Here is a 27,457-nt window from a genome sequence, read left to right on the forward strand (position 1 = left end):
GGATCTACACGTATTCCAAGCACCATTCAGTCCGAAAAAGCAGAGATGCTGCAGAAGGAAATTCAAGCCATGGAAACACCTGCGCTGACCTCCTGGCGCGATCTACCAGTACCCAAAGGCAGCTTGCCTGAGCATATGTGTAAACAAATGTACATAATGATGGGGAGTGTGCACGATCTCTAATAAGACGTTGGAAATTTTGCCCAGAAAGAACGTAATCTTTAACACTTATACAAACAGCTGTTTATTAACAAAAAGTTGATGTCTTTGCTATCAGAAGGAAAAAGGAGAACAAAACAAATATGTATATTCTAGCAGCAAAATATGACAAACAAACCCTAATGCAGTTTATTGACAAGACAGACATCAAAAACATCATTTTCTCAGCTGGTGTGGCTCAGTGGTTGAGCATAGACCCATGCACCAAAGGTCACCGGTTCGATTCCCAGTCAGGGCACATGCCCAGGTTGTGGGCCCAGTCCCCGGTGGGAGGTCATACAGGAGACGGCCAATCGATGTTCTCTGTCATCAATGTTTCTACCTCTCCCTTCCCCTCTCTCTCTAACATCAATAAAGAAAAAAAAATTTTTTTTCTAAACAAAACATTTATGTGGAGGGAGGGAGTGTAAACAAGCACAGCGGCCCAGCAGGGCACGCTCGCTAGAGGTGATTTATCAAGGGCACCCCGTGAGAGGGCAGCTCCTGGTGCAGCTGCCGGAAGAGCATGGCACAGCGGTTCCTCTCCTGGGTCTTCCCCAGGGCGTGGTAGAGTCGGGCCTGGAAGTAAACCACATCTCTGATTCGTTCTTTGCAGTCGACCTTAGCAAAGTAGTTCTTCGCTTCATTGAGGTTCTCGACGGCGGCCTCCAGAGCTGATGGAGGGGGGAAACGCCACACATGTTTAATTCAACACTTCACATACGGCTTCCAAAACTTAATATTTACTTTTTAAACTTAAATTTTGTGTTTATTAACTCTTGAACACATTTCTTAACTTATTTTTCAATTACAGTGTACTTTCAGTATTATTTTGTGTCGGTTTCAGGTGTACAGCAGTGACTAGACAATCATCTATTTTACAAAGTGAATCCCCTGGTATTTCCAGTACCCACCTGGCACCATATATGGTTATTACAATATTATTGACTATATTCCCTATGCTGTACCGATACTTTTATATTCAACTCTTTGAGAAGAAAAAAAATACACTAGAGTAAGGTTCTATAAAAGGTGTTGAGTCCTGACTTCCAGCCTGAAGCAATTCTATAGAGTAAATCACCACACATTCGCCTTCAGCCTTCATGACAAACATGCATGTGAAGCACTTTCATGCTGCGTGAAACGTCAACTTAAAATTGTGAACACTCAGAACTTAAATACTACCCCAAATGTACTGTCTTTTCTTCTGCTAGGTCCTACATTTTAGAAGTGTTCTGCAAGAGCATTGCCTAACCATCTCTGCATGGCTTCCTACCTTCTGCTTTGCTCGGTGGATCATAGGAAGCTGCGGAAGCCACCTGGCACTTGGCCACCAAGAACATGGCCCGGCCTTTGTCCAGGACAGCTCCGTCTGCCAGGATGGGCTCAATGGCCATATGGAGAAGGCTTAAGGCCTGTTCTGGGATTCCAAGGATGAGCTGAAAAAGAAACATCGTGGCAGCGTGCACACCCACACGCAGGGCCACTGCAGCAAGGGCTTCCTCCCCGGGTCTTCTCTCCCGAAAGCCAGGCCTGGCTTAGCTTTTCCCTGACATGTTTGTACTACATTTACTGTGCACTATACTCTTAGAAAATATAATATGTGATAATCTGATTGCAGACTACAATAGATACAGGGGGAGCAGTTACTCACATTATGGAAAGATTTCTGTCTTTACAAGATGATTCAGCACCAAAATCATTTAGATTGGTGATTCTAAAGGGTTGAATTAGCTGTGTAAGGATCACTGGAGGAAGAGGAGTCACTAAGAAAACATCTTCAAAGTATATAGTAAAAGAAACAACAGGGAATTAAAATGGTACACTAGATAATATCTACTGAACACAAAAGAAAGCAGTAGTGGCAGAAATAAGGAACAAAAAAAGATGTAAGACATATAGAAAAAAATAGCAAAATAGAGTAAGTCCTTTCTTATCCATAATTATATTAAATGTAAGTGAATTTAACTTTTCAATTGAAAGAGATTGGTAGAATAAATTGAAAAGAATGATCCAACTATATGCTACCTACATAACAGGTGAGAGACTCACTTTAGATTAAGAGACACAAGTAGGCTGACAGTAAAGATAGACTGACTTCAAGTCAAAACTGACTTCAAGTCAAAAACTATTACAATAGACAAAGAAGGACATTATATACTGATTACAGATCGATGCAGCAAGAAGATACAATCATAAACAGAACCCCATACACACTAAACAGAATCCAAAAATATATGAGGCAAAAGTGAAAGAACTGATGAGAGAAATAGTTCAACAATAACATCAATAATGGATAGAATAACTAGACAGAAGACAAGCAAGGAAATAAAAGATTGAACAACACTATAAACCAACTAGGTGTGCCCTGGCCGGTTTGGCTCGGCAGTTAGAGTGTTGGCTGCGGAACAAAGAGTTGCAGGTTCGATCCCCGGCCCTTGTCAGGGTTGTGTGGGAGGCAACCCCTCGATGTGTCTCTCTCACGTCGATGTATCTCTCTCTTCCTTCCTCTCTCCCTCCCGCTCCATGAAAAAAGGAAGGGAGGGAGGGAGGGAGGGAGGGAGGGAGGGAGGGAGGGAAGGAAGGAAGGAAGGAAGGAAGGAAGGAAGGAAGGAAGGAAGGAAGGAAGGAAGGAAGGAATTAGAAAAAGGAAATTCCAAAGCGAAATAATAAAAACTTGAGCGAAGATAAACAAAATAAAGAATAGGTGGCCCTGGCCGGTTTGGCTCAGCGGTTAGAGCGTCGGCCTGCGGACCAGAGAGACCCGGGTTCAGTTCCCGCTAAGGGCATGTGCCTCGGTTGCAGTTTGTCCCCGGCCCTGGTTGGTCGTGCAGGTGGCAGCCACTCAATGTGTCCCTTTCACGTCGATGTTTCTCTCTCTCTCTCCCTCCCACTCTATCTGAACAAAAGATGAAAAAAAATAAAGACTCGGTGCTCTTGCTCTCCCTGGAGCAGGCTGCCGCTTCCCCTTTCTTCTTCCAGACATGAATCTACTCCCTTTCTCCTAACCCCCAAGGGCTCTTCCTTTGCCTCTGTACCTTGTTTCCTAGCTGGCTCACTTATTCTACCTCTGTGACTTTTTTTTTTTTTGGTACGTGCCCCTAGCAGGAACCGAACCTGGGACTCTCTGGTCCACAGGCCAACGCTCCAACGGCCAGGGCCTCTGTGACTTTCTAAGTAAACTTTTGCTTGTATTTGAAAAAAATAAAGAATAGAAAAACAATAAAGAGAATCAATGAAACTAAAAGTTGGTTCTCTGAAAAGACCAAGAAAATTAAACTGTTAGCTAGACTGACCAAGAAAAAAAAGAGAAGACCCAAATGAATGGAAGTGGGGACTTAACTAACAACCTATGGAAGTGAAAAGAATTATATGAGAATACTACAAACAATTGTATGCCAACAAATCAGAGAAATTATATGAACAAATTTCTAGAAAGGCACAATTACTGTCCTGGCCGGTTTGGCTCAGCGGTTAGAGTGTTGGCCTGCGGTCCAGAGAGAGCCAGGTTCGGTTCCTGCTAAGGGCATGTATGTACCTTGGTTGCAGTCTGTCCCCGGCCCTGGTTGGTTGTGGAGGTAGCAGCCACTCGATGTGTCTCTTTCACGTCGATGTTTCTCTCTCTCTGTCTCTTCCTTTCTCCCCCTCCCACTCTATCTGAACAAAAAATGGAAAAATGTCCTCAGGTGAGGATAAAAAAAAAGAAGAAGAAAGGCACAATTACCAAAAGTGACTCAAGAAAAAAAAAGAAAATCTGAATAGACCTATAAGAGACTGAATCAATAACCAAAAAAGTCCAAAAAAGAAAAGCTCAGACCCTGGCCGGTTTTGCTCAGTGGTTAGAGCGTCGGCCTGCGGTCCAGAGAGACCCGGGTTCAGTTCCCGCTAAGGGCACGTACTTCAGTTGCAGTTTGTCACCGGCCCTGGTTGGGTCATGCGGGTGGCAACCACTCATGTGTCCCTTTCACGTTGATGTCTCTCTCTCTCTCTCTCTCTCTCTCTCTTCCTCTCTTTTCCTCCCACTCTATCTGAACAAAAACATGAAAAAGTGTCCTCGAGTGAGGATTAAATAAATAAATAAATAAATAAATAAGAAAAGCTCAGGATCAAACAGCTTTGTGGGTGAATTCTAATAAACATTTAAAGAATCAGCACCAATCCTTCTCAAACTCTCCCAAAAAACATTAGAGGCCACTATTTGTGAGGCATTATTACCCTAATACCAAAGCAAAACAAAGCTACCACAAGAAAACTACAGACCAATATCTCTTGATTACAGGAAAAAAAAAAATCCTCAACAAATATTAGCAAACCAAGTCCAGAAGCATATTAAAAGAACTCTACACAACGACCAACTGGGATTTATCTCAAGAATGCAACATTTGTTAAACATTAAAAAAAATCAATCAAGTTAAACTGAATTATCATATGTTAGCAATTCTACTCTTAAGAATACTCAAGAACAGCCCAAGTGTCCCTGAGTAGATGAGTGGATAAAAAAGCTGTGGTACATGTACACAATGGAACACTATGCAGCTGTAAGAAAGAAATATCTCTTATCTTTGAGATGACATGGAGGAACCTGGAGAGTATTATGCTAAGCGAAACAAGCCTATCAGAGAAAGACAAATACTACATGATCTCACTCATTTATGGAAATATAATGAACAGAAAAAGCTGATGTACAAAATAGACCCAGAGACAGAAAAAAGTACAGTTCAAACTGACAAACTTCAGAGAAGGGGTGGGGGGAGATATACCAAAGAACTGATATGCATATATGCATAACAATGGACAGAGACAACAATGCTTGGGCGGTGGGATAGGGAGGAGGGTGTCTGGAGGGGGGGGGGAACATCTGTAACAAAAATTAATTAATTACTTAAAAATAAATAAGTAAAAAAGAATACTCAAGAGAAATAAAACAGATATTCACACAAAAACTTGTACATGAATGTTAAGATCAGCTATTCATAATAGCCAAGAGGTGGAAACAACTCAACTGTCCATCAACTGATGGGTAGATGAAACATGTACACATCCAACAGAATATGATTCAGCTATTAAAAAGGATGTAACACATGCCACAACATAAATGAACCCTGAGAACATTATACTAAGTGAAAAAGTCAGACACAAAAGGCCAAATATTATATGATTCCATTATATGAAATATACAGAATAGGCAAATCCTTAGAGACAGAAAGTAACTTGGTGGTTGCCAGGGGCTGAGGGAGAGGATGGGAGTGACTGTTTAATGGGAAAGGGGTAATGAAAATATCCTGGAATCAGATAGTATGATTTTTGCTAAACACTGAAGATGTTCTAAAATATTCCATATAGAGAGATATTGGTATATAATATATATAGATATAGTTTATTCTAAAATCCATTGAATTGTATACTTTAAAATGGTTAAAATGGTAAATTTTAAGTTATGTGAATTTGTTCTTAATTAAGAGAAAAAAGAATCATTGGGGAAGCCATTAAAGAAAAAATATTCTAGGCTCCACCCCTAGAGTTCTAACTCAGTCGGTTCTAGGCAAGGCCAGGTGATAGTAAGAACTGAAAGCTCATTACCACCCTCTTCAAAACAAAAGCAGTACCAGACCTGCCAGTTCTTGAGTAGAAATATGTGCTAAAAAAGCAGAGCTCACTTACCTGGGCAAAAGCCAAGTTGAGCACTGTTTCGGAGGCCAAGTACTGCAGCCGGTGCTCCCTGGAGAGGGCCAGAGCCTGCAGGAGCACGGGCAGCGCAATGGTCGGGGAGGACGAGCGCCAGTACAGCTCCGCCACGGACAGCAGCACACTGCCGCAACAGGAGACCCGATGAGAATCCCACCACAGCGTGCCCTCTGGGCCACGCACGGCAGACCCCCTTACCTGATCACCATTTCTGTGTTCCTGATTCTCTGACAGTGAATCAACAACTTTTGTAAAAGCTTGTGTGCCTCTGTCATTTGGTTCTGAGCCTGTAGTACAACTGCTTTTCTGACACAAACAAAATAAACACAAGTGGTTATGCTGAAGTAGAGCAAGGGTTGTAAGTATAGTCACTTTCAGGGCTAGAATACCTACTTTCTCACTTAGACTGCAATTGGACCCCCAAAGGGAAGAACTGTGACATGATTTTTGTTAAGAGAGGGGGAAAAGTGTATGTGTATAAGCACATGTGTGCGCACACACACACACACACACACACACACACACAACACACACAGGAACAAAGCCTGGAACGATAGATATCAGAATGCTGGTGACTCTCTCTGGGTGGTACTTATTTTCTCTATTTTGCTTATGTGTATTTTCTCATTTCTTATAATGAATATGCAATAAATAGAAAAAAGGTTTTTCCTGCCCTGGCAGGGTGGCTCAGTAGGTTGGAACATCATCACATACACTGAAAGGTTGTGGGTTCAATTTCTGGTCAGGATACATAACCAGGTAGTAGATCGCATCTGGTTGGGGTACGTAGGGGGGGGCAACTGGTCAATGTTTCTCTCTTACATTGATCTCTTTCTCTTTCCCCTTCCTCTCTCTAAACATATCCTCGGGTGAGGATTGGGAAAAAAAAAGGTTTTTCCTAAGCTAAAGTTAATACATTAATTCACACACAAAACAAATAAGAATAAAGCCATTTGAGAATGAATTCATCCAGGTTTCTTACCTATATACACCCTCTATGCTATGAAGAGCTGTGATTCCTGTAACAAGTGAATCAGCCAAATGATATTTGCCATCATGCATTGCTCTGTCAAACTGTATTTTTTGATCACATAGCATCCATAACTAATAAGAAAAAAATACAATTAGGATCAAAAATGGCAAGTGTTCACCTCGTTATTCAACAGAGATATAGAAGTATTTGGCTTGCTTAGCAAACATCCTTACAATTCACAGACTTTTTTTTATTTTTGCTGTTTAAAAAATATTTTAAAATATTTCAAGTATGGCCCTAGCCAGTGTGGCTCAGTTGGTTAGGCACTGTTCCCTGTACTGAAAGTTCGATTCCCAGAAGGGGCCATGCAGGAGGCAGCCGATCAATGTTTCGCTTTCACATAGTTGTTCCTCTCTCTCCCTTCCTCTCGAAAAAATTCTTTTTTTTAAAAAATTTTTTTCTTTATTGATTTTAGAGAGAGAGGAAAGGAGAGGGAGAGAGAGAGATCGAAACATGGATGAGAGAGAACATTGACTGGCCACCTCCTGCATGCCCCCACTGGGGACTGGGCCCACAACCTGGGCATGTGCCTTGACCAGGAATCGAACCGGCCGCCTCTTGGTGCAGGGGTCGACACTCAACCACTGAGCCACACCAGTGGGGCTCGAAAAAAAATCTTAAAAAAACAAAGGAAGGAATCAAGACATGAGAAACTGAGGAGAAACTCTAAATTATCCCACTTGGACAACAATACAGCAAAAACAGTCTTTTCGGAAATAAATCGGATGTCACGGAAGGGCAGGGTACCTGGGCATGCTGACTATTAGGTGGGAATCTTTCCTTCAGGTGCTTTAACACTTCGGAAGCTGCAGCAAAACAGCCCTAAACAGAAAGACGATGCGATGAGCACACCTGTGCGGAAGCCACACCTGCGGCACCATGCGCAGGTCGGAGGCTGATCCACCTTCTGGTGCAGTGACTGGAATACACGAGGTGGAGGCCGTCCGATATCAAAGGGCCACTTTTTTTCAGGTTCTAATATATTTTGTGTGTTGAGTTACACATGTAATACATGTTCACTCTAGAAAACACTTACAAAATACATGTAAATAAGAAAAAAGACACATTACTTTTCATCCCACCAAAGAATCAGTTATGGCACACATCCTCCTAGACGTCTCTTATGAACATAAAAATAAAACATGTAATAGGCATACATAGTATTTTTGAAAACTGCCTATAACACTGTTTACCACATGGTAGGCACTCAATAAATATATTTTCAATGAATGAATCTTTCTAGTGTCAATAAATACAAATCTATATCATATTTATTAGGTAAATAAATTATGGCATACCAAAATTATCTCCTAGTTTGGGATATATTGGTTGTTTTCAATTTTAAAAAATGCTACAATGACTATCTTGATACACTTGTCCAACTATTTCCTTAGGATAAAACCTCAGAAGATGAATCGCTGAGCAAAATGATAGACACTTCCAAGCTCTTTAATATTTTACTAATTACCCTCTGGAAGTGAACCACGTCCTTGCATACCAGCACTCTAAGCCTTTCTCCTCTCCCATACTTCAGCATCTTTGCCTCTATGATTGGTGGAACGTATTTCATCGTATTAACTGGAATTTCTTTAATGACTAACTTGAAAATTTTCTGTATTTTTTGACCATTTATGATTTTGCTGTGAGTGCATGTTCGTGTCTTTTTTACACTCATATTGTTGGGATGTTTACTTTTATCTTATTGACTCCAAAAGCTTTTCAATTTGTCCCAATCTTTGATTAGGTAATGTATCTTCTGTCTACATGGAAGCTCAGTTGGACCACAGATGAATTTTATTTGAAGTGGAAATTATACTGGATTATAATAAAAGATCACTAATCTCTATTCTTGTGATTTTAACTGGTCGATCTTGCCAACTGTTTCCATGACTGCCACTGGGAGCTGGGCCTGTGGATCTGGATGGGTTGTCAAACATTCAGGCTGGCAGAGACAACACTTTCCCACCCGAAACCATTCCCAGCGAGGCCGCCATTCCAGGGGCTGGCAGAGCAACGAGACAGAGACATGAGGAGCCAGGAGCACGCAGAAAGAGCAGAGCAGCTGCGCCTCTCCAGCACCCCTCTGGGTGGCAGGAAGCTCGGAGCCTGCAGCTCAGAGCATAGCTTCCTTAGAGGTCCAGCCGAGCCCTAGTCACTGCCAGACCCAAGTGCAGCATCCAGTTCGTTTGGAGATCAATTTCAGAACACAATGCAAAGCACACACAAAGGAAATAAAAGTGCAAATGAAGGCTCATGATAAAGCTGCCTTCTCCACAGTTGGCCAAGCATAATTTTACAGGTGTAAGTCTAACCTGTGTAATTAAAAATGTGATAGTCATAGCCATGGTCGATGTTCTAACAGGAGACAAGTTGTCGGGGGTGGGGGAGGAGCGGGAAATCACACAAAGCTCACGTGGAACACCTAACTGAAGGTTCACTGACTCATCTGTTTGCAAATGTCCCACTTAAGCATGGCGCCAGGAGAGGAAAAGAACGCTAAAGAGGTTCTAGTGCCTTTAAGAGGAAAACACACCAAGAAAGCGATAAATATGCAACATTCCTGGAGGAAAGCAAACAGGGAGTGCAGCCGGCCTGCTGTCGGGGGGTCAGAAAGCCTGCGCGCTCCTCCCAGGAGCAGGAAGAAAACAGCTGATGAGGGTGCATGGAACCCATCAGCCAGAGCCCACCACCCCTGTGTTTACACAGCTCCATAAAGGGGAGAAAAATGCTAAAATACAGGAAAGACCTCTGAAAGGGCTGGAAACCACCCAAAGATCTCTAGGCTGCAGATTAGGAAACACTGAGTGTAACGATGCAACCTAGCAATAATGGATACCACGTCAACAGAGATGGTGGAGTGATCCAGGAAATGTTCTCAGTGAGGCAGTGCTCAGTGAGCTTGAGGGCTTAGATGAGTGGTTTCCCTGACCTCTTTCCCATGAAAAAGGAGCGAGAGCCTAAAGCAGCATGAGAGACCCTTCAATCAACCCCTGATAAAGAGAACCGTGTAAAACTACTGGAGCTGCAAGTCAAGGTTATTTCCACTGTCCTTGGGAGTTGATCAGACTTGGGTTGGAGACCTGACTGACATGCACTGGTTGTAGGTACAGGACTTAGCTCCCTGGATCTCAGGTTCTTGTTCTGTGAAATGGGGATAATAATAAAGTGACCTCATGGGGCTATTGTTAGGATTCAGTAAGATAATACATGTGAAACACTGAGCACAGGGCCTGGCACAGAGCAAGTGCATGACCAACATCAGTGATCACCATTTTAACAACCCTTTACCATGCTCCCTCTCCTACAAACACACACAGCTCAACCACCTGAAACTGCAAAGACTCCTTTCTATTCCATTTTCACATGGAGACAGCTGACCCCTTACTCCCTTCGCTGATGCCGAAAGGAACCCCAAGTTCAACAAACTTTGCAGACCCCACACCCAGTCCATTTCCACTGGGGATGGATGTCCTTTCAGCCACCTGCATCCAACCAGCCCTGTCCCAGACATGTCCAGTGCTCTTCTCAAGCACTAGAGGAAAGAAACAGCAGAGCCTCCCATTCCGGAACCTGCCGCACGGCCACCACCTACCTGCTCCGCGTGCAGCTCCGCGAGGTGGCACAGCGCGACAGCAAAGGACTCCGTGTTGTTCTGCTGCACACCCGCGTTCACCGACTCCAGGCTGTTCATGCTCAGCAACATCTGGGCTTGCTGCAGCGCCATGGTGCTGGGGGAGGGGACGGCCAGGGATTCCATTAGTCAAGGGACTCAGGCTGCCCTCTGCCACACCCCACTCTTCTCTTGAGTGCAAATGGAAGGGAGTTAAGCCCCGGCTCCGTGTCAGCCCTCCAGCCCTCAGGAGCGGCAGAGTGGGCAAGGACCCTGGCTGTGCGGCCCCAGAGGAAGCGTGCCCTGCTTACTGCACAACCCGGAGCTCCGGGAGCCAGACCCCTACCCCCATCGCCTCTAGCTGTCCCTGTGATCATGGTGTAGTCATTCATTTTCAGGAGTGAATTCACACCTGATGCCATCCTGGTACCAGCTGCTCTGGCAATATACGCAGTGGCCAGTGTCTGCAGCTAGTTCAGACCACATCGTGCCAAAAAATTACCTCACATACAAAAACAAGACTGGCCAAGGAGGCACTTCCATCCATTACGAATTCCTAAACACAGCAGACTGTCTAGGGGAGAGGCGAGGCCGTGACAGGGCTCCAGCACTAAATCTGGTTCAGAAGTTTACTTTACTTCCAAGCTAAAGAGGCTAAGTGAAAATTAAACACAGGGCTGGAGACATTCCAGAGAACACACCCCTTTCTTCACGTAACTTTGGGGTCCAGGGGATGCTCACTCGAGCTACCACGGCCCACGCCCCCTGCGAACAGGAAGAGCTGCGGCCCGTCTCAGAGCACGAGGGCACTGTGCTTGGACTCAGAGACTGGGTTTGCGTCCTGACTGTCACTTATTAACTTCACTCATGGTCTTGGGAAGATCAGACAGATGTGTGAACTTTGGTTTATGCATCCTACACTGGACATAACCCACAGAGCAGCTGGGAGGAGTAAATAATAATGAACACGGGGAAAGACTGCAAAGTCTGTGCAAAGTACAAAATGTTTTGACACTACAAAGCACTGTCTTTAACTCTCTGCATGAACAACTTCCATCAAAGGAGAAAAGACTTGTCTGCCTGGCCTTTCACAGAGCCAGGCTGCTATCCTCTGCTCGTCTCTGAAAGAACCCACACCCCCACGGCCCTGACCGCCTGCCTGAAGACCCACCTGCGGCCATAGAGCCTCCAGATGGCCGTTTTCTGGGCGATGCTGATGTCGATGAGCTCTGACAGGCTGTGTTTCCAGTGCAGGAGGTCGGAGTCCTTTAGGGCATCCATCAGCTTGTTTGCTGTCTTCCCAGCGAAAGCTCTCTGCTGAACCAGGGACTGTATGCCCAGGGAGGCAAGGTACTAAGGGGACAGATACCATGACCCAAGATAGAGATTACATGACTGAGTTTGTTTTGCTCTTCAGAAATTTGGCATATTTCACATTTCAGCACATGCACAGTGACAGCACTATTTAAAATTTAAATTTTATAAGGAAAGTGCTCATAGCCTGACCCATATGAGATATGTTCTAAAAAACTGGGGTTGGAAGAGAAAGTGATGGTACACTGGGAAGAGCCGGGGCTGTTACATTAAGTGGACCTCTGCTTAAACACTGCCTCTGCCACTTACTATGTGACCTGGGGCCAGTCACTTAGCTTCTTAGCCACACCTCAACTTCCTTGTCTGTAAAATGGGCACCCAAGCTATTACAAAGAATTGTTGTGAGGATTAAAATGAGATAATATGTCAAACAGTGCTGGGTACATTATGCAGCAGGAGATTTAAAAAGGATGCCCATTATGAGCATAATTTATTTTCAATAACTCCTAGTATAATTTCCTAGGATGAAAGTTCAACAAAAAAACAGCTTAAATCTATAACAAAAATTGTACTGAAGAAGTCTATCCTTTATTCTAAGGAGACACGTTTGTCATCGTCATCAATTCTGTGTGTGTAACTCTACTTTCCCAGAAATGAGTCAATGGGCAATTTACGGGTTTGAAAAGCATATACTTTAAATTACCGCACATGATTACCTGCAATATTCCTGCCATTTGTTGCAAACTGTATGAGACAGATATTTAAGCAGTCACACTGCCTACTGTCCAGTTTTCAGGAGGTTGTTTTTGAGATGGAATCAGGTTCTCTGTGCCACAGGAATCTAGATTCTAACAGCCTTCACTACTCCATGTGCGGGGACTCTGCCCTCTCGGAGTCCCCGGTATCTGTCATTGAGAACTATAGTTCAGATCTGCCCCTGTCACTTAAAATGAGAAAGGACAAATCTGCCTATCAGGTTTACTGGTTCCTGGCCTCGTTTACTGTTAAACACGTCAGCAAACTTGTTCCCTAAAGGGCCAGATTGTAAATAATTTAGGTTTTTCAGACCACATCTGGTGTCTGTTGCATATTCTTTGTTGTTTTCTCCAACTATTTAAAAATGTAAAACCCATTCCTAGCCCAAGGGCCACACATGAACAGACAGCAGCCAGATTGGGCCCAAGGGCTGTAGCGTTTGCCAATCCCTGGTTTAAAAATAACCCTTTCCTGAAATTTTTCTAAGTAAATAAGTGGAAGTTAATGTTGATCAATAAACCAAAAAGCAATCTCATCAAATTGATAAGTGGAACTTTCACAGATGTAATTAGGACAAAGGGAGCAGGGAGAAACCTATCAAACAGAATTTACTGGTTTAATTAATAATTAAGGTCATATGAAACTACCAAGAATAAAACCACACCATTTGTTTAAAACAATCTCACAGTAAGATGAGCCTTACCGGTAACCCAAAATGCACTGCTTTCTTCACCGAGTGCTCTAGCAGAACGTAGCTATCAGATCTCTTCTGCCCCAACACGTAAAGCCAGCTCTGGCAAGAGAAATCATCAAAATGTATCTAACAATGACCATGGTTAATGTTCTGTTGAAATATCAGCATGGTTGTCAGAAAGAATTAACAAGGAACAAAATAAATCCTCTAACATACTCTTTCATGCAGTATGAACTTAAATGAAGCCCGTCAAACACATGAAAACTCTCAGACAAGCCACTGATCTTCATCTCTGACAGCAAGTGAGTGGCAAGTGTTCCAGAAAAAAGGCATGAAGCCCCTCTATGGCCTTCAATTGAGAAAGTGAGCTTCTCAGGTGATGGTTAAATGAATTCTGTGTTCTGCTTGTCCTTGGTGATTATGCTTTCACAGGATAACTTCTCATTCGGTTACAAGGTGTTGCATACACCTTTTGGTTCATGCCAATGTTTAATGTGGTAGTTTTGCATGGCAAGTTGCACTAAAATGTGTAGATGTCGTGAATTAAAAAAGATAAATAAATATGAGCTGCCTTTCCTGAATCACCACCACGACCTAACTAGTTTCCCGTCCTGCTAAGGACTGTGTTCTGACTACAAAAAACCGGAATTAAATGGGATCTTCCAAAGGCCCACTGGACCCCTGGGTAGAACTCCCAAGGCAGGAGGGTGGCCTTACCAGGCAGTGCTGGAGACACACATGATCGTTGGACTCCTGGGCAATCCTGATTGCCTCCTGCAGGGCGAGCTCTGCCTGCTGACTGATGACAGACCGAACATCAGTATCTCATTAACAACCACAAAAACATGCACAAGCAACAAAGCAGAAAGTTATCTGCACAGTAATTCATCGGAGAGCAGGCCTCTGGCTGGAAGCTGTCACTATGGGCTTATGCCCTGAGGCACACTCCCCTGCCCAGCAGTGGAGATGCAGGACCTACCCCTTCTTCAGAGGGTTTCTACTAAAGGGGCATCAAGGGTTAGCTTGTCTTGATCTCAGCTCCTAAGAGTTTTATTTTAGCTGTCTAAGGGAGAGAAGGGACATGGATGGAATACAATATTTTACTTTTTATTGCATTCCCTTGTGCATTTAATTTTTTTTTACTTATGGCATTTGATACTTTAAACGCTTTCAAAACTAGTTTTAAAGCACTTTAGGATTATCCACATCTGAGATTATTTTTTTTCTGCCCATGTGGTTCCCCTCCATCTCTGATGTTTCCCCCAACCTCTCAACTTCTGTGGACATTCAAATATTCTTGGCCCCACTGAACTCGCACTTATGAAGATTCCCACAGAGAGGCGATCTGGACCCCACCTAGCAGTGCTTAAATACTACTGTGTACACCATCTATTTATTTAATCTGTGTTAATTTTATTTTTTCAACTAGTTTACAAACCATGGAGGGTACAAGTAAAGTCTGAAACATTGGGTTTCCCAGTGGCAAGTCACAGGATAGAAATGGTATCAATGGGTCACTGAGTATCTTAAAACAAGTTCTATGGGTATCATTTCAGGGAAAATTTACGTAAGGAATTTTCTTTCAACATGAGTGCAACAGCCTCACACAACTCACTTTAATCGGGGAGCACTGGACTGTTCCTCAATTACTACTTGTTTGAATACAGAAACCAGATACATTCTTACCTAGTTTACATTTCTTTTACATCTTTTTAGTAATGAGATGCAACAGACCATAAGCTATTTGAGGGTATGAAGCATATCTTCATACACAGGTCCTCAATAAATATCAGTTGATTTAACTTTATTGAACATGTGGTGACCAAATAATGGTATGTTTAGAGAAAATGCTTTTGGGAAAACTGTATGCTAAAACAGGACTAAAGAGAGGTTATTTTTCCCAGGTAGGAAGAAAAGGTAGATTACCAACACAGAAACTTAAAGTCAGGCAAAATCCTCAAAGGACCTTAAGGTTTTGCTGCTAGACAGAAAAACCTCTGGCAAAATTTTCAGTAACAGAACTGGAGGCAAAGTGGTTGTAATATCTGAAAGGCACTAGCTGTCTATAGTTTTCAAAATGCCAGAGCAGAAAGTCTGCAGCCTCTCAACAATGGCTTCCTATGTCATTCGGAATAAAAGCCAAAGTCCTACCTGGGCCTACAGGACCCTAAATGCTCTGACCCCTGCCACCTCATTCCCCTCAATTCCCCCCTTACTTATAGCACTAGAATCACACTATTTGCTCCTCCTCAGATATGCCAAGTAGACCACTGCCTCAGGGCCTTTGCACTTGCTCTTGTATCATTCCCTAATTCCTTTAAATCTTGGTTCAAATACTAAGGTGCCAGAGGTCAGAGAGGATATATATATATGTTTTTTTAATCCTCACCCGAGGACATTTTTCCACTTTTGTTCAGATAGAGTGGGAGGGAGAGAGAAGAAGAGAGAGAGAGAGAAAGAAACATCGACATGAAAGGGACACAACGAGTGGCTGCCTCCTGCACAACCCCAACCAGGGCTGGGGACGAATCGCAACCGAGGTACTTGCCCTTGACCGGAATCGAACCCACAACTCATTGGTCCAGGTGCTGACACTGTAACCGCTGAGCCAAACCAGCCAGGGCAGGGAGGACTTATATTTAAACAGATTTACAAGACCTGCCAGTGTGGTTCAGTGGCTGGGCGCTAACCCATGCGAGAGAGGAAGGGAGAGAGAGAGAGAGATAGAAACATCGATGAGAGAGAACACTGACTGGCCACCTCCTGCACGCCCCCCACTGAGGATCGGGCCCACAACCCAGGCATATGCCTCTCTCACTAAAAATCAATAAAGAAAAAAAAAATGTTTTAATACTATTATTTAAATAAATAAATTCCATGTAATTAGCTGCCTATCCATTGATAATATTATAAAAACAAAGAAATTCTGTACCTCAACAGAGTATTTGTATCTAGAAGGCTGCATACAAATTTCTAAACCCTAGGGGGGCGCTGTTGTGAAATAAGTTACTGATAAATATTATAAATGGTGTTGCTATTTACCTTGAGTACATACAAAAGGAAAGGCCCTGATCAAGAGGTTATTATAGTTGGGCACACACAAGTTGTGGGCCTGATCCCCAGTGAGGAGCGTGCAAGATGTTCTCTCTCATCGATTTCTCTCTCTCTCTCTCTCTCTCTCTCTCAAATCAATAAAGAAAAAAAAAATTTTTTTTTATCCTCACCTGAGGACATTTTTCCATTTTTTTGTTCAGATAGAGTGGGAGGGAGAGAGAGAGAGAAACATTGACGTGAAAGGGACACATCGAGTGGTTGCCACCCGTACGACCCAACCAGGGCCGGGAACAAACTGCAACCGAGGTACGTGCCCTTAGCAGGAACCGAACCTGGGTCTCTCTGGACCGCAGGCCAATGCTCTAACCACTGAGCAAAACCGGCCAGGGCGGGAAAAAAAAAGTTTTAAGTTGGGCAGACAGCCTGGACAGTGTGGCTCAGTGGTTGAGCATAGACCCATGCACCAAGAGGTCACAGGTTCGATTCCTAATCAGGGCACATGCCCAGGTTGTGGGCCTGATCCCCAGTGTGGGGGCATGCAGGAGGCGGCCAATCAATGTTCTCGCTCATCGATGTTTCTATCTCTCTCCTCCTTTCCTCTCTCTAAAATCAAAAAAGAAAAGATAAGTTGGGCAGACAAAAATAAGTTCATTATTAAACCATAATAATATCAAATCTTACAAACTCATGGAGTCTGGAGTAGCCTTAAACATTTTAGGGTACAACTATTAATCTCATGCTTGAATTGCCTTAATGACAACCCTGGTCTAGGCTTGAGAACTCCACTGACACCTTTCTCAGAAGATTCTACATGGGAAACTTCCTCCTTTTAATGAGCAAAAATATTTTGCCCTTTAACTTGCACTAACCAGCTCTCACTCATCGTTAGTAGTCACACCCTCAGTCAATCTAAGCTCTTTTCACACAACTTTTTATTACATTAAGACGTCAAACACATGCTTGGCTAAATCATTTGTCTTTAGGCTAAATATTCTCACAACCTTTCCATATCATTTATATGACATGGCTTTAAATGTCTCCAATGAGATATTCAAAGACTGTCCCACACACAACCTTCAGTCTATGTCCCTTTAAAATGCAACAACCAGAATTTAATAGAATTTCTTGGGGGTTGCCTGGCCCATACAGTAAGGGGTAGAACTCTTAATTCTTGAACTCTGGACTTTGTTTCCATTAATAAACTCTAGGGTCTCTATTCAAAGATACCTGTAGCAGAAACCACATTTATTTTGAATGGGAAAAAGTCACAGGGGGTGGGGAGACTCTTTCAATCAGGACTTTCCTACCTTTGTGCCATTATTCAAATTATTTCATTGTTTCCAAAACAGCCTCCATGTTTTGAAAGATTTTATCCACTTAACTGTATGAAATAATTAATCAATTTTCCTATTTTTATTCATCAAAATCTTAGGCATATCTTAGCAATGGTATAAGCCAAGTGTGACCTCACTAAGCTGTCTGACTTCCACCCGAAAGCACAACCATGTGACTTTAATAAGCCAGACCAGTCTTTTATCCAGTAAAGGCATAACTTTCTTTTGGCTTTTTGACATACTGAAAATAGCTTTTGTATCCCATTATCTCTGAAAAATCCTTTTGGGAATCTCTGACCTAGTGACCTAATTTTCTTTTAATTCAATGGCTGTTGTTCTTAGAAGTAATGAAAGAAAGAAGCCATGTACTAAGATAGCAATGTTAAATAGTGACAGCAGAGGGAGACTGTTTGGGTAGAAGGTTTTCATTAACCTCTGTCCAGTGAAAAAGCTCCCCTTTTGAAAATTACTGACAAATCTAGGTCAAACAATAAGCTTCCTTTCTTTCTTTTCTTCTCTTTCTTTTAAATACATCATTTTATTTTGTTATTAATTCTCACCTGAGGATATTAATTTTTTTTTAAAATCCTCACCTGAGGACATTTTTCCATTTTTTGTTCAGACAGAATGGAAGGGAGAGCGAGGAAGAGAAAAAGAGAGAGAAACATCGACGTGAAAGGAACACATTGAGTGGCTGCCACCTGCATGACCAACCAGGGCCGGGGACAAACTGCAACTGAGGTACGTGCCCTTAGTGGGAACCGAACCTGGATCTCTCTGGCCGACGCTCTAACTGCTGAGCCAAACCGGCCAGGGTGTGAGGATATTAATTAATAAATCAATGAATTCCATTGATTTTTCGAGTGGGAGGGAGGGGGAAGGCGGAAGAGAGAGAGAGAGAGACATCGATTAGAAAGAGACACATCAACTGGCTGCCTCTTGCACGACCCTGAGCCGAGGACTGAACCTGTAACCCGGGTACATACCCTTGACTGGAAGTCAAACCCTCGACCCTATGGTCTGCGGGCTGACATTCTAAATGCTGAGCCAAACCAACCAGGGCTAAAATGCATTATTTTTTATTAAATTCCTTTTAATTAACATCTGCAAGTTAACGTCTTCCATTTCTGCGTGGACAAAAATCTGTGGACTTACTAGTGTCCGAAGCGGCAGTGCAGGGCGGCCAGGTTCAGAGCCGCGTACCTCAAGCTCCGCCCGTAGCCCTCCTCCCCGTTACTTTTGCTTTCGGCTCCAGTGAGAATCAGGCGGTCAAAATAATGCAGGAGGCTGTGCGTGGAAGCTGAAAACATCTTGGACCCGGAGGTTGTTTAAGTAGCTGAGATAATGCTGAAACAAGAAACAATCCCCACGTTGTAAATGTGTAAGACGAGTTCAGAGTTCCTCGGGAGGCAGACACCCTTGCACCCTGCACCTTTCCAACAAGAGGGTCGTAGTGTAGGCTCATCTTTTCCCCACAGGCAGAATAAAGCAGATTCAAGATACTCTGTTTCTCCCCGGGGGAGTCCCCAAATGAAAAACGGGAGTTCCAATAGTACTTACTTGTGTCATCGTTTATCCTAAATATACATCCGCTATGTCACTGGTTATATTGGGACCCATGTGAGGGTGGAGGGGAAAACTCATTTAGCTCAGGTATTAAAAAAGTTTACTGAGTTAATTATCTTCTATTTTGAAACTGTTTTTATTTTGTTTGATTCACTGAATTGAACTTCCCTCCAAACAGGCAGATCCCGGTTAGTAGGAAACAAGACAGACATCTTTCTACATGTAGATAAGTCAGCTGTCAAATTTAGGTTTTAGAGTAAAAATCCATTAAGGATTGCTTTTTTTTTTTGATAGAGTGGGAGAAAGATAGGAAAAGAGAGAGAAACATCGAAGTGAGAGAGACACATTAATTTTTTGCCTCCTGCTCAACCCCAACGAGGGCTGGGGATCAAACCCAAAACCAAGGTACATGCCCTTAACAGGGAATTGAACCCCCGACTTTGGTCTGAGGGCCAATGCTCTAACCACTGAGCCAAACCATCCAGTGCTAGGCCACCAATTTTTTTTAAACTGATTTGAGAGAGAGGAAGGGAGGGGGAGAGAGAGAGAGGGAGAGAGAAAGAGAGAAACATCAACGTGTTGTTCCACTTTTTTTTTAATGTTTTGTTATGATTTTTTTTAGAGAGAGAGGAAGGGAAAGGGAGAGAGAGATAAAAATGTCAGTGAAAGAGAGACGCATCAACACTGATGGGCTGACTCCTGCACGCCCTCCACTGGGGATCAAGCCCGCAACCCAGGCATGTGCCCTGACTGCGAATCGAACCAGCGACCTCTTGGTGCATAGGTTGAAGCTCAACCACTGAGCCACACCGGCCGGGCTACTCCACTTATTTATGCATTCATTGGTTGATTCTTTTATGTGCCCTGACCAGGATGAAACCTGCAACTTTTTTGAAAATATGGGGCCTACCCTAGCCAGAAATGACGCTCTAACTGAGTTACCTGGCTAGGGTAGGCCCTATATTTTTTTAAAATTCAGTCTACCCTACCCTGGCTGGTGTGGCTCGGTCAGGGCATGTGCCCGGGTTTTAGTCTCAATCCCTGGTAGAGGGTGTGCAGAAGGCAGAGTAATGTTTCGCTCTCACATCAATGTTTCTCTCTCCCCCTCTCCCTTTCTCTCTCTCTCTAAAAACGTAATGATAATATGCCCTGGCTGATGCTGCTCAGCGGTTAGAGCGTCAGACCAATGAGTCACGGGTTCGATTCCCTTCAAGGGCATTGATTGTGGTTCAGTTCCCGATCCTGGTTGGGATCATGCAGGAGGCAACCAGTGGATGTCTCCCTGTAACATCAATGTTTCTCCCCCCCGACCCCACTCTATCTGAAGATAAACAGAAAAATAACCTCAGGTGAGGATTAAAAAAAATAAAAGTAATAATAAATTAAAATAAAATAAAAATTCATTCTATTCTATCATTTGTCCATAATTCACAGCATCAAAGAAATGATGAACGAAAAAGAACATCATTAGGTTGAAGAAATCCCCACTGGCCCGGAGGTGGGGAGTGGGAAGGGCAGTTTTACAATCTAGGCTGTTTACTTGCCAACAAAATGATTTCTCTCTAAGAACCTGGACCGAGGGACGAATTCTCATTTTCATGACTACTCAACATAAGAGTAGCCTTGTCGCCCGGCCAATGTGGCTAGGTGGTTGAGCGTTGGCCCATACACCAAGAGGTGCCCGGTTCGATTCCCGGTCAGGGCACATGCCCAGGTTGCGGGCCTGATCCCCGGTGGGGGGCATGCAGGAGGCAGCCAATCGATGTTCTCTCTCATCGATGTTTCTTTCTTTTTCTCTCCTCTCCCTCTAAAAATCAATAAAGAAAAAAAAAAAGAATAGCCTTGTCATTTCTTTTCAACTCAGCAGCAAATTCTGGAAAAGACTCACCGCTTCAGCAAAATCAGGATTAAATTTCAACAAGTTATTCAATTCTTTCTGCAAAGAAGCTGGAGGGAGGGCTTTAGTCTCATCATTCTTTAACAAAGAAGCCTGAAATTGAAACATGACAACTCAGTAGAAAAAAATGGCCAATTAACATATGTAAATATTATAGTAAATAGCATCAGACGGTTATTTTCCTTTCTGCAGTCACTCTCTCCTCTTGACCATATAAAACACTGTTCCCTCTTCCAGATAGAGGAAGTCTCCCAACCACCACTCCCCGTCCACACCACCCCGTCCACACACACCCCATCCACACCACCCCATCCACACCACTCCCCGTCCACACCACCCCGTCCACACACACCTCCCATGCAAACTCCTGCTCATCCTTCCAGCCCCAATTTAGACTTCAGCCACCTGCTTCTATCACCTTCTAGACTAGGTAAGGTCCTATAAGGTCCCCTGTACTAACCCTTCCTGTGGTCCCTATCAAGATGTGTTGCCTGGCTAGTGTGGCTCAGTGGTTGAGTGTCAACCCACGCACCGAGAGGTTGCCAGTTCGATTCCCGGTCAGGGCAAGCAGGAGGCGCCAGTAGATGTTCTCTGTCATTGATGTTTCTATATCTCTCTCCCTTCCTCTCTCTCTAACATCAATAAAGAAAAAAATTTTAAAAATAAAAGATGTATTAAGCCTGTCTAGTGTGGCTCAGTGGACTGAGCATCGTCCCATGGAATGAGAGATCCTGGTTCGACTCCCGGTCAGGGCACGTGCCCGGATTGTGGCTCATTCCCCAGTAGGGGTGTGCAGGAGGTAGCCGATCAATGTTTCTCTCTCACATTGCTGTTTCTAGCTCTCTCTCTCTAAAAAAATCAGCCCTGGCCAGTTTTGTTCAGTGGTTAGAGCATCGGCCTGCAGTTCAGAAAGTCCCAGGTTCAGTTCCCGCTAAGGGCACGTACCTCGGTTGCAGTTTGTCCCCAGCCCCGGTTGGGGTCATGTGGGTGGCAACCAGTCGATGTGCCTCTCTCACATTGAGGTTTCTCTCTCTCTTCCCCTCCTCTCTCCCTCCCGCTCTATCTGAATACAAATGCAAAAATGTCCTCGGATGAGGATAAAAAAAAAAATCAATAAAAACATATTTTTAAAAAAACGATGTATTAAAAGTGCCAGTCTGAGCTCAATTCAGACTGAGTACTTCCGAGGCAGGAAGTGTGTATCCCCAGCACCGCAAAGGGCCTTCTGGTGCCCAGGTGTGCTACTCCTAGTGAACTGTTTCATATGAATGACAGCAAGCAACAATTATATAAAATATGTAGAAAACTAGTTCCAAATTAAATGCTGGTACCTAACTGGGTTATAGACACTTTACTTCAATTCTACCTAGAAAAATTTTTCTTTATAAGTAATAATAATTTCTAATGCCATTTTAATTCATTATATCATTAAAGAAGACTCCAAAATATAGAAAAGCATACATAAGAAAACAAGTCATCTGTAATCCCTCCACCAGAAATAACACTATTAATTCTTCAGTGTATCTCAATCCAGACATCTTTTTTTCTGTGTGTATATAAGTATGTATATATGTGTGTATACACATATACACACACAATTTTTAACAAAATTAGAATATATACGTTTACTTCATGCTCTTTTCATTTAATAATACATTACAAATTTTGTCTCATCATCAGTCTTTGAAAATATGATTTAAAAAAACAAAACTATTAACCCTTTGACTGTCATATTTATTACAAATATTTCCCCATGTTGTTGTTTGCCTTTTAATTTTGTTAGAACATGTTCCGACATTTAAAATTTTTATGCTGAAAAAAATCAAATGATCTTCCACGTTTCTTCCACAGCTTTTATGTGTAGAAGTCTTTCCCCACCCACAGAGCAGTTAAAAGTTAATATGTAGTTCCTTCTAGTTTAATTACAGCTTTAAATAGTTACGTTTGCCCCTTTAATCTGCCTGTAGTGTACTGAGGTGTGAGGACGAGGTGAGGATCCAGCTACATTTTCTCCTCGATAGTTACCTAATTGTCTAGATGGGTTTCCCAATCTGTCTGAAATTCATCTGCAGGGGTGTTCCTACCACTCTTATCTAGAGCATTACATCTTTCTGCAGAAATGAAGTTAAGAACAAAATTAGGGAAAACTAGAAAAGTCTAGCAAAGAAATCAAACGTCTATGCTTGAAAATAACATGGGAGAAAAATGTTCAGCTTATGTTACTGAGAAAATGAAAAAGTATGCCTCCAAATCACCAACAAAAAATGTTTGGGCCCTGGTCAGTCTGGCCCAGCAAAGCATTGGCCTGCACACTGAAGGGTCTTGGGTTTGATTCCAGCCAAGGGCACATACCTGGGCTGTAGGTTTGATCCCCGGCCCCAGTTGGGGTCATTCAGGAAGCAGTCAGTCAATGTCTCGCTCTCACTTTGATGTTTCTCTCTCTTCCCTCCTCCCTCCCTTCTATTCTGTCTAAAAATCAAGGGAAAAACATCCTCAGGTGAAGATTAACCAAAACAAAAAATAAATAAATAAATAAATAAATAAAATGAAATTGTAGCTGGATAGAGGATGGGTAAATATGTGATGAACAGCTCAGCCGGTGTAGCTCACTGGTTCAGCACCAACCCATGCACCAAGAGGTCGCTGGTTCGATTCCCAGTCAGGACACATGCCCAGGTTGTGGGCCCGATCCTCAGTGGGGGGCATGCAGGAGGTGACCAATCGATGTTCTCTCTCATCGACATATCTATCTCTCTCGCTCTCTCACGTCCTCTCTCTCTAAAATCAATAAAGGAGAAAAGAAAAAAAGAAAATGTCCATAATGTTGGGGAAAGGGAATATGAGTCTTCTGAATCACATGGTTTTGAGCTGTGTTAGTCACACCATTATTAAATGAACCTGCAGTATAACTTTAATTGAAAAATAAAATCACTCACAAAATAAGAAGTAAGACATAGCTACATTTGTATTGTTAGTGAAGAAAAGAGGACCAAGAACAAGGGGTAGAGTTACCCATAAACCTACCAACATAACAGGCATATGCCATGATAAACAATGTCACAGGATTATTTTAAAGTTCATGATAAATTACAGAATTAACATACCTGTTGAGAAAGAAAAAACTCTGCTTGTTTTTGGGACAGAGGCCCACTGCAAGATACCTCCTCTTCTCTAAAAGAACACAAAACGAAAATAATACAATACATCATAGCAAAAATGGTAATGCTTACAAAGTCAAATAGATTCCTTTTTGTTGTTGTTAATCCTCACCCAAGGCTATCTGTCCATTGATTTTTAGACAGAGTGGAAGGGAGGAAGGGAGAGGAAAAAAAAACATCGATGTGAAAGAGACACATTGATTGGCTGCCTCCTGTACAACCCTGAGTGGGGCTGGGGATTGAACCTGCAACCCAGATATGTGCCTTAGACTAGAATCGAACCCAAGACTCTTTGGTCCACAGGCTGACCCCTCTGACTGCTGAGCCAAACCAAATCTTGCTTGGAGATTTCATGATACATATTAGAGAAATCCAGCAGAGAGAAACTTTATTTACTTTTGTTTAATGTAACATTTACCAACCTGGCCGGTTTGGCTCAGCAGTTATAGAGTGTCGGCCCACAGACCACAGAGTCCTGGGTTCGGTTCCCGCTAAGGGCATGTACCTCGGTTGCAGTTTGTCCCCCGCCCCGGTTGGGGTCGTGTGGGTGGCAACCACTCGATGTGTCTCTCTCACATCGATCTTTCTCTCTCTTCCTCCCTCTCTCCCTCCTGCTCTGTTTGAGGATACATGCAAAAATGTCCTCGGGTGAGGATAAAAAAAAAAAAAAAAAGAAGAAGCAATAGAGGTATTCCATTTAGAGAAAGGGCTGAAATATACTGATTATTAATCCAATTATTAGCTGAGGCAGTTTACACTTACTAGTGCTATAAATCAAGGACACTTAACCTGGTTCGTGGATGCGCTTAAAGGAATCCATGAACCTTGTAAAACTGGAAAGTTTACATGAATATGCTTATTTTTTCCAGAGGACGGTACGAACGCAGTCCCCCAATACCACAAGTGATGCACTTGAGTTTCCCCCATTTGGGGAAATAACAGGGATCAGCACACCTGGGGTGCAATGGACAACTGGGAAAACCACCTTCGTGATCACGGTATCTCCCCTACCAGGTAAGTACAAATGTGCTTTTTTTATTTAATCCTCACCCGAGGACATTTTCTCATTTTTTTGTTCAGATAGAATGGGAGGGAGAGAGAGGAAGAGATAGAGAGAAACATTGATGTGAAAAGGACACATCGAGTGGCCGCCTCCCACGCAACCCCAACCGGGACCGGGGACAAACTGCAACCGAGGTACGTGCCCTTAGCGAGAACCGAATCCGGGTCGCTCAGGACCGCAGGTCGACGCTCTAACCGCTGAACCAAACCGGCCAGGGCCGAATGTGCATTTTTAATGTGGAGATAGTATATGGCATTCATCAGATTCTCAAAAGGAGTCTGAAAACTCCTCTAAAGGGCTTAAATCTACCACTATAATTGCAAATTTTTACATACGATTGATCAGTCGACAAGGGTTTGTCTTTTTTTTGAGTATGTGCAAGGCATAAAACACGAGTCGAGGCCCTGGGAGTAAATACAATGTCTAAATGGGCACTCGCCCTCGGTGAAGGCTAGGACCAGCCCAGGGAGACAAACACCAAGCATGAGTACAAACTCTGTACTTTAAGAGGGAGAGGTCACTCCAGCTGGAGTGGTGAGGACCTGAAAGTCGGGAGGAGTGGAGAAAAGGACGAGGAAGGAAGAAGGCATTCCGGGGAAAGAGAACAAGAGGCAGAACAGGAAAAAGCCTGGCGTATCGGGGGCACACAAGCAGACCTGGCGGCTGGGGTAAAGGATCCAAGCTGAGAACAGGAAGTAAGGTCTGAAAGGTCAACTGTGGAGTTCTCAAACACCAGGCTGGGAGAATGTGTGGACTCTCTGGAGAGTTCTGAGTGGTGTAGTGACAGGACAAAAACGGGGGAAGGGCAAGACTGAGACGGAGAACAAGGAGGCCATGAGGACCGGAGCCCTTCCCCAGTGCGTGAAGGGATCAACCCCTCCCTGACCTCGTGTGCTCAGCCACACCATCCTCCTGTCTGTCCCTCCAAGATGTCAGCTTGTCCTGTCTTGGGGGCTGTGTCTGCCACGTACTCCGGCAGTTCTTCTCCGGGCTGGCTTCCTCATCACCTAGCTCCCAGTCTTCAAGGGACCTTCCCTAACAGCTCCCCACTGTTATTCTCTATCCTAGTGTCTTATTTCATTTCGTTAGTGCACTGGCAGCGCTGAAATTACCTTACTTCTCAATTTACTCACCTCTCTATTATCTGACCTGCCTGCCTAACTGCATGAGGGCAGGGACTCTCCCTTTCCACTCACCGCACAGCCCCCAGCAGTGCCTGGCACACAGGAAGCACTCGCTAAGTATTTGCTGACCACAGTCATGAATTTGGGAGATTTATAACAAGTCACTGGCAAGAGAAGGAACACCAGAGAACGTCTACTTTGGTGGGGTCCGTTCGGAAGCACAGAGACCTTTCCAGCAGTCTGCAGACAGCAGGCTCCACTGCAGCCTCACCCGCTGTAACCCTGTAAGCCTGACTTCTTACCGCAGGACCGGAGCCACCCTCAGCAACAACGAGCAAGTGACAAGCTGAAGCTAAATTTCCATTTGCACTGTCTTCTGTAATTGGGGTTTTGTTGTGGTTTGCGTTTTTTGTTTTTTTTTTAATTTTTTCCTTTATTGATTTTAGAGAGAGAGGGAGAGGTAGAGGGAGATAGAAACATTGATGAGAGAGAACATCGAATGGCTGCCCCCTGCAAGCCCCCCACTGGGGATTGGGCCCACAACCTGGGCATGTGCCCTGACCAGGAATTGGACTGGTGACCTCTTGGTGCATGGGTGGATGCTCAACCACTGAGCCACACCAGCCAGGCTGTAATTGGGTTTTTTAAAACTGATAGCCCTAGCTGGTTTGGCTCAGCGGCTGGAGCATCAGCCTGTGGACTGAAGAATCTCAGATTCAAGTCCAGTCAAGGGCAGATGCCTTGGTTGTGGTTCAGTCCCCGGCCAGGTTTATGGGGGAGGCAGCAAATTGATGTGTCTCTCTCCCATTGATGTTTCTCTCTGGCTTTCCCTCCCACTCTCCCACTCTATCTGAAGATAAATGAAAAAATATCTTCGGCCCTGGCAGGTTTGGCTTAGCTGTTAGAGCGTCAGCCTGCAGTCCAGAGAGACCCGGGTTCGATTCCCACTAAGGGCACATACCTCGGTTGCA

The 27,457-nt window shown here is 43.6% G+C and overlaps 1 protein-coding gene and 1 non-coding gene across 2 annotated transcripts in view; both read right to left on the bottom strand.

The window, feature by feature from the left end:
* Positions 1-607: 607 nt before the first annotated feature.
* ANAPC5 (anaphase promoting complex subunit 5) overlaps positions 608-27,457 on the bottom strand; it is a 33,239-nt gene continuing 6,389 nt past the window's right edge. The window contains 14 exon segments of the mRNA XM_036277085.1: positions 608-872; positions 1,475-1,637; positions 5,860-6,007; positions 6,082-6,189; positions 6,866-6,987; positions 7,664-7,738; positions 10,509-10,644; positions 11,698-11,879; positions 13,300-13,389; positions 14,008-14,089; positions 18,834-18,976; positions 18,978-19,025; positions 21,133-21,234; positions 24,246-24,312. Coding sequence (XP_036132978.1) covers positions 661-872; positions 1,475-1,637; positions 5,860-6,007; positions 6,082-6,189; positions 6,866-6,987; positions 7,664-7,738; positions 10,509-10,644; positions 11,698-11,879; positions 13,300-13,389; positions 14,008-14,089; positions 18,834-18,976; positions 18,978-19,025; positions 21,133-21,234; positions 24,246-24,312 — 1,678 coding nt within the window. The 3' untranslated portion in view covers positions 608-660.
* On the bottom strand, positions 25,166-25,321 carry LOC118640439. The gene has a single exon (XR_004961363.1). It is a non-coding gene; the product is annotated as a U1 spliceosomal RNA (small nuclear RNA).

The sequence above is a fragment of the Molossus molossus genome, unplaced genomic scaffold, assembly GCF_014108415.1.
Source record: "Molossus molossus isolate mMolMol1 unplaced genomic scaffold, mMolMol1.p scaffold_m16_p_22, whole genome shotgun sequence".
Lineage (NCBI taxonomy): Eukaryota > Metazoa > Chordata > Mammalia > Chiroptera > Molossidae > Molossus > Molossus molossus.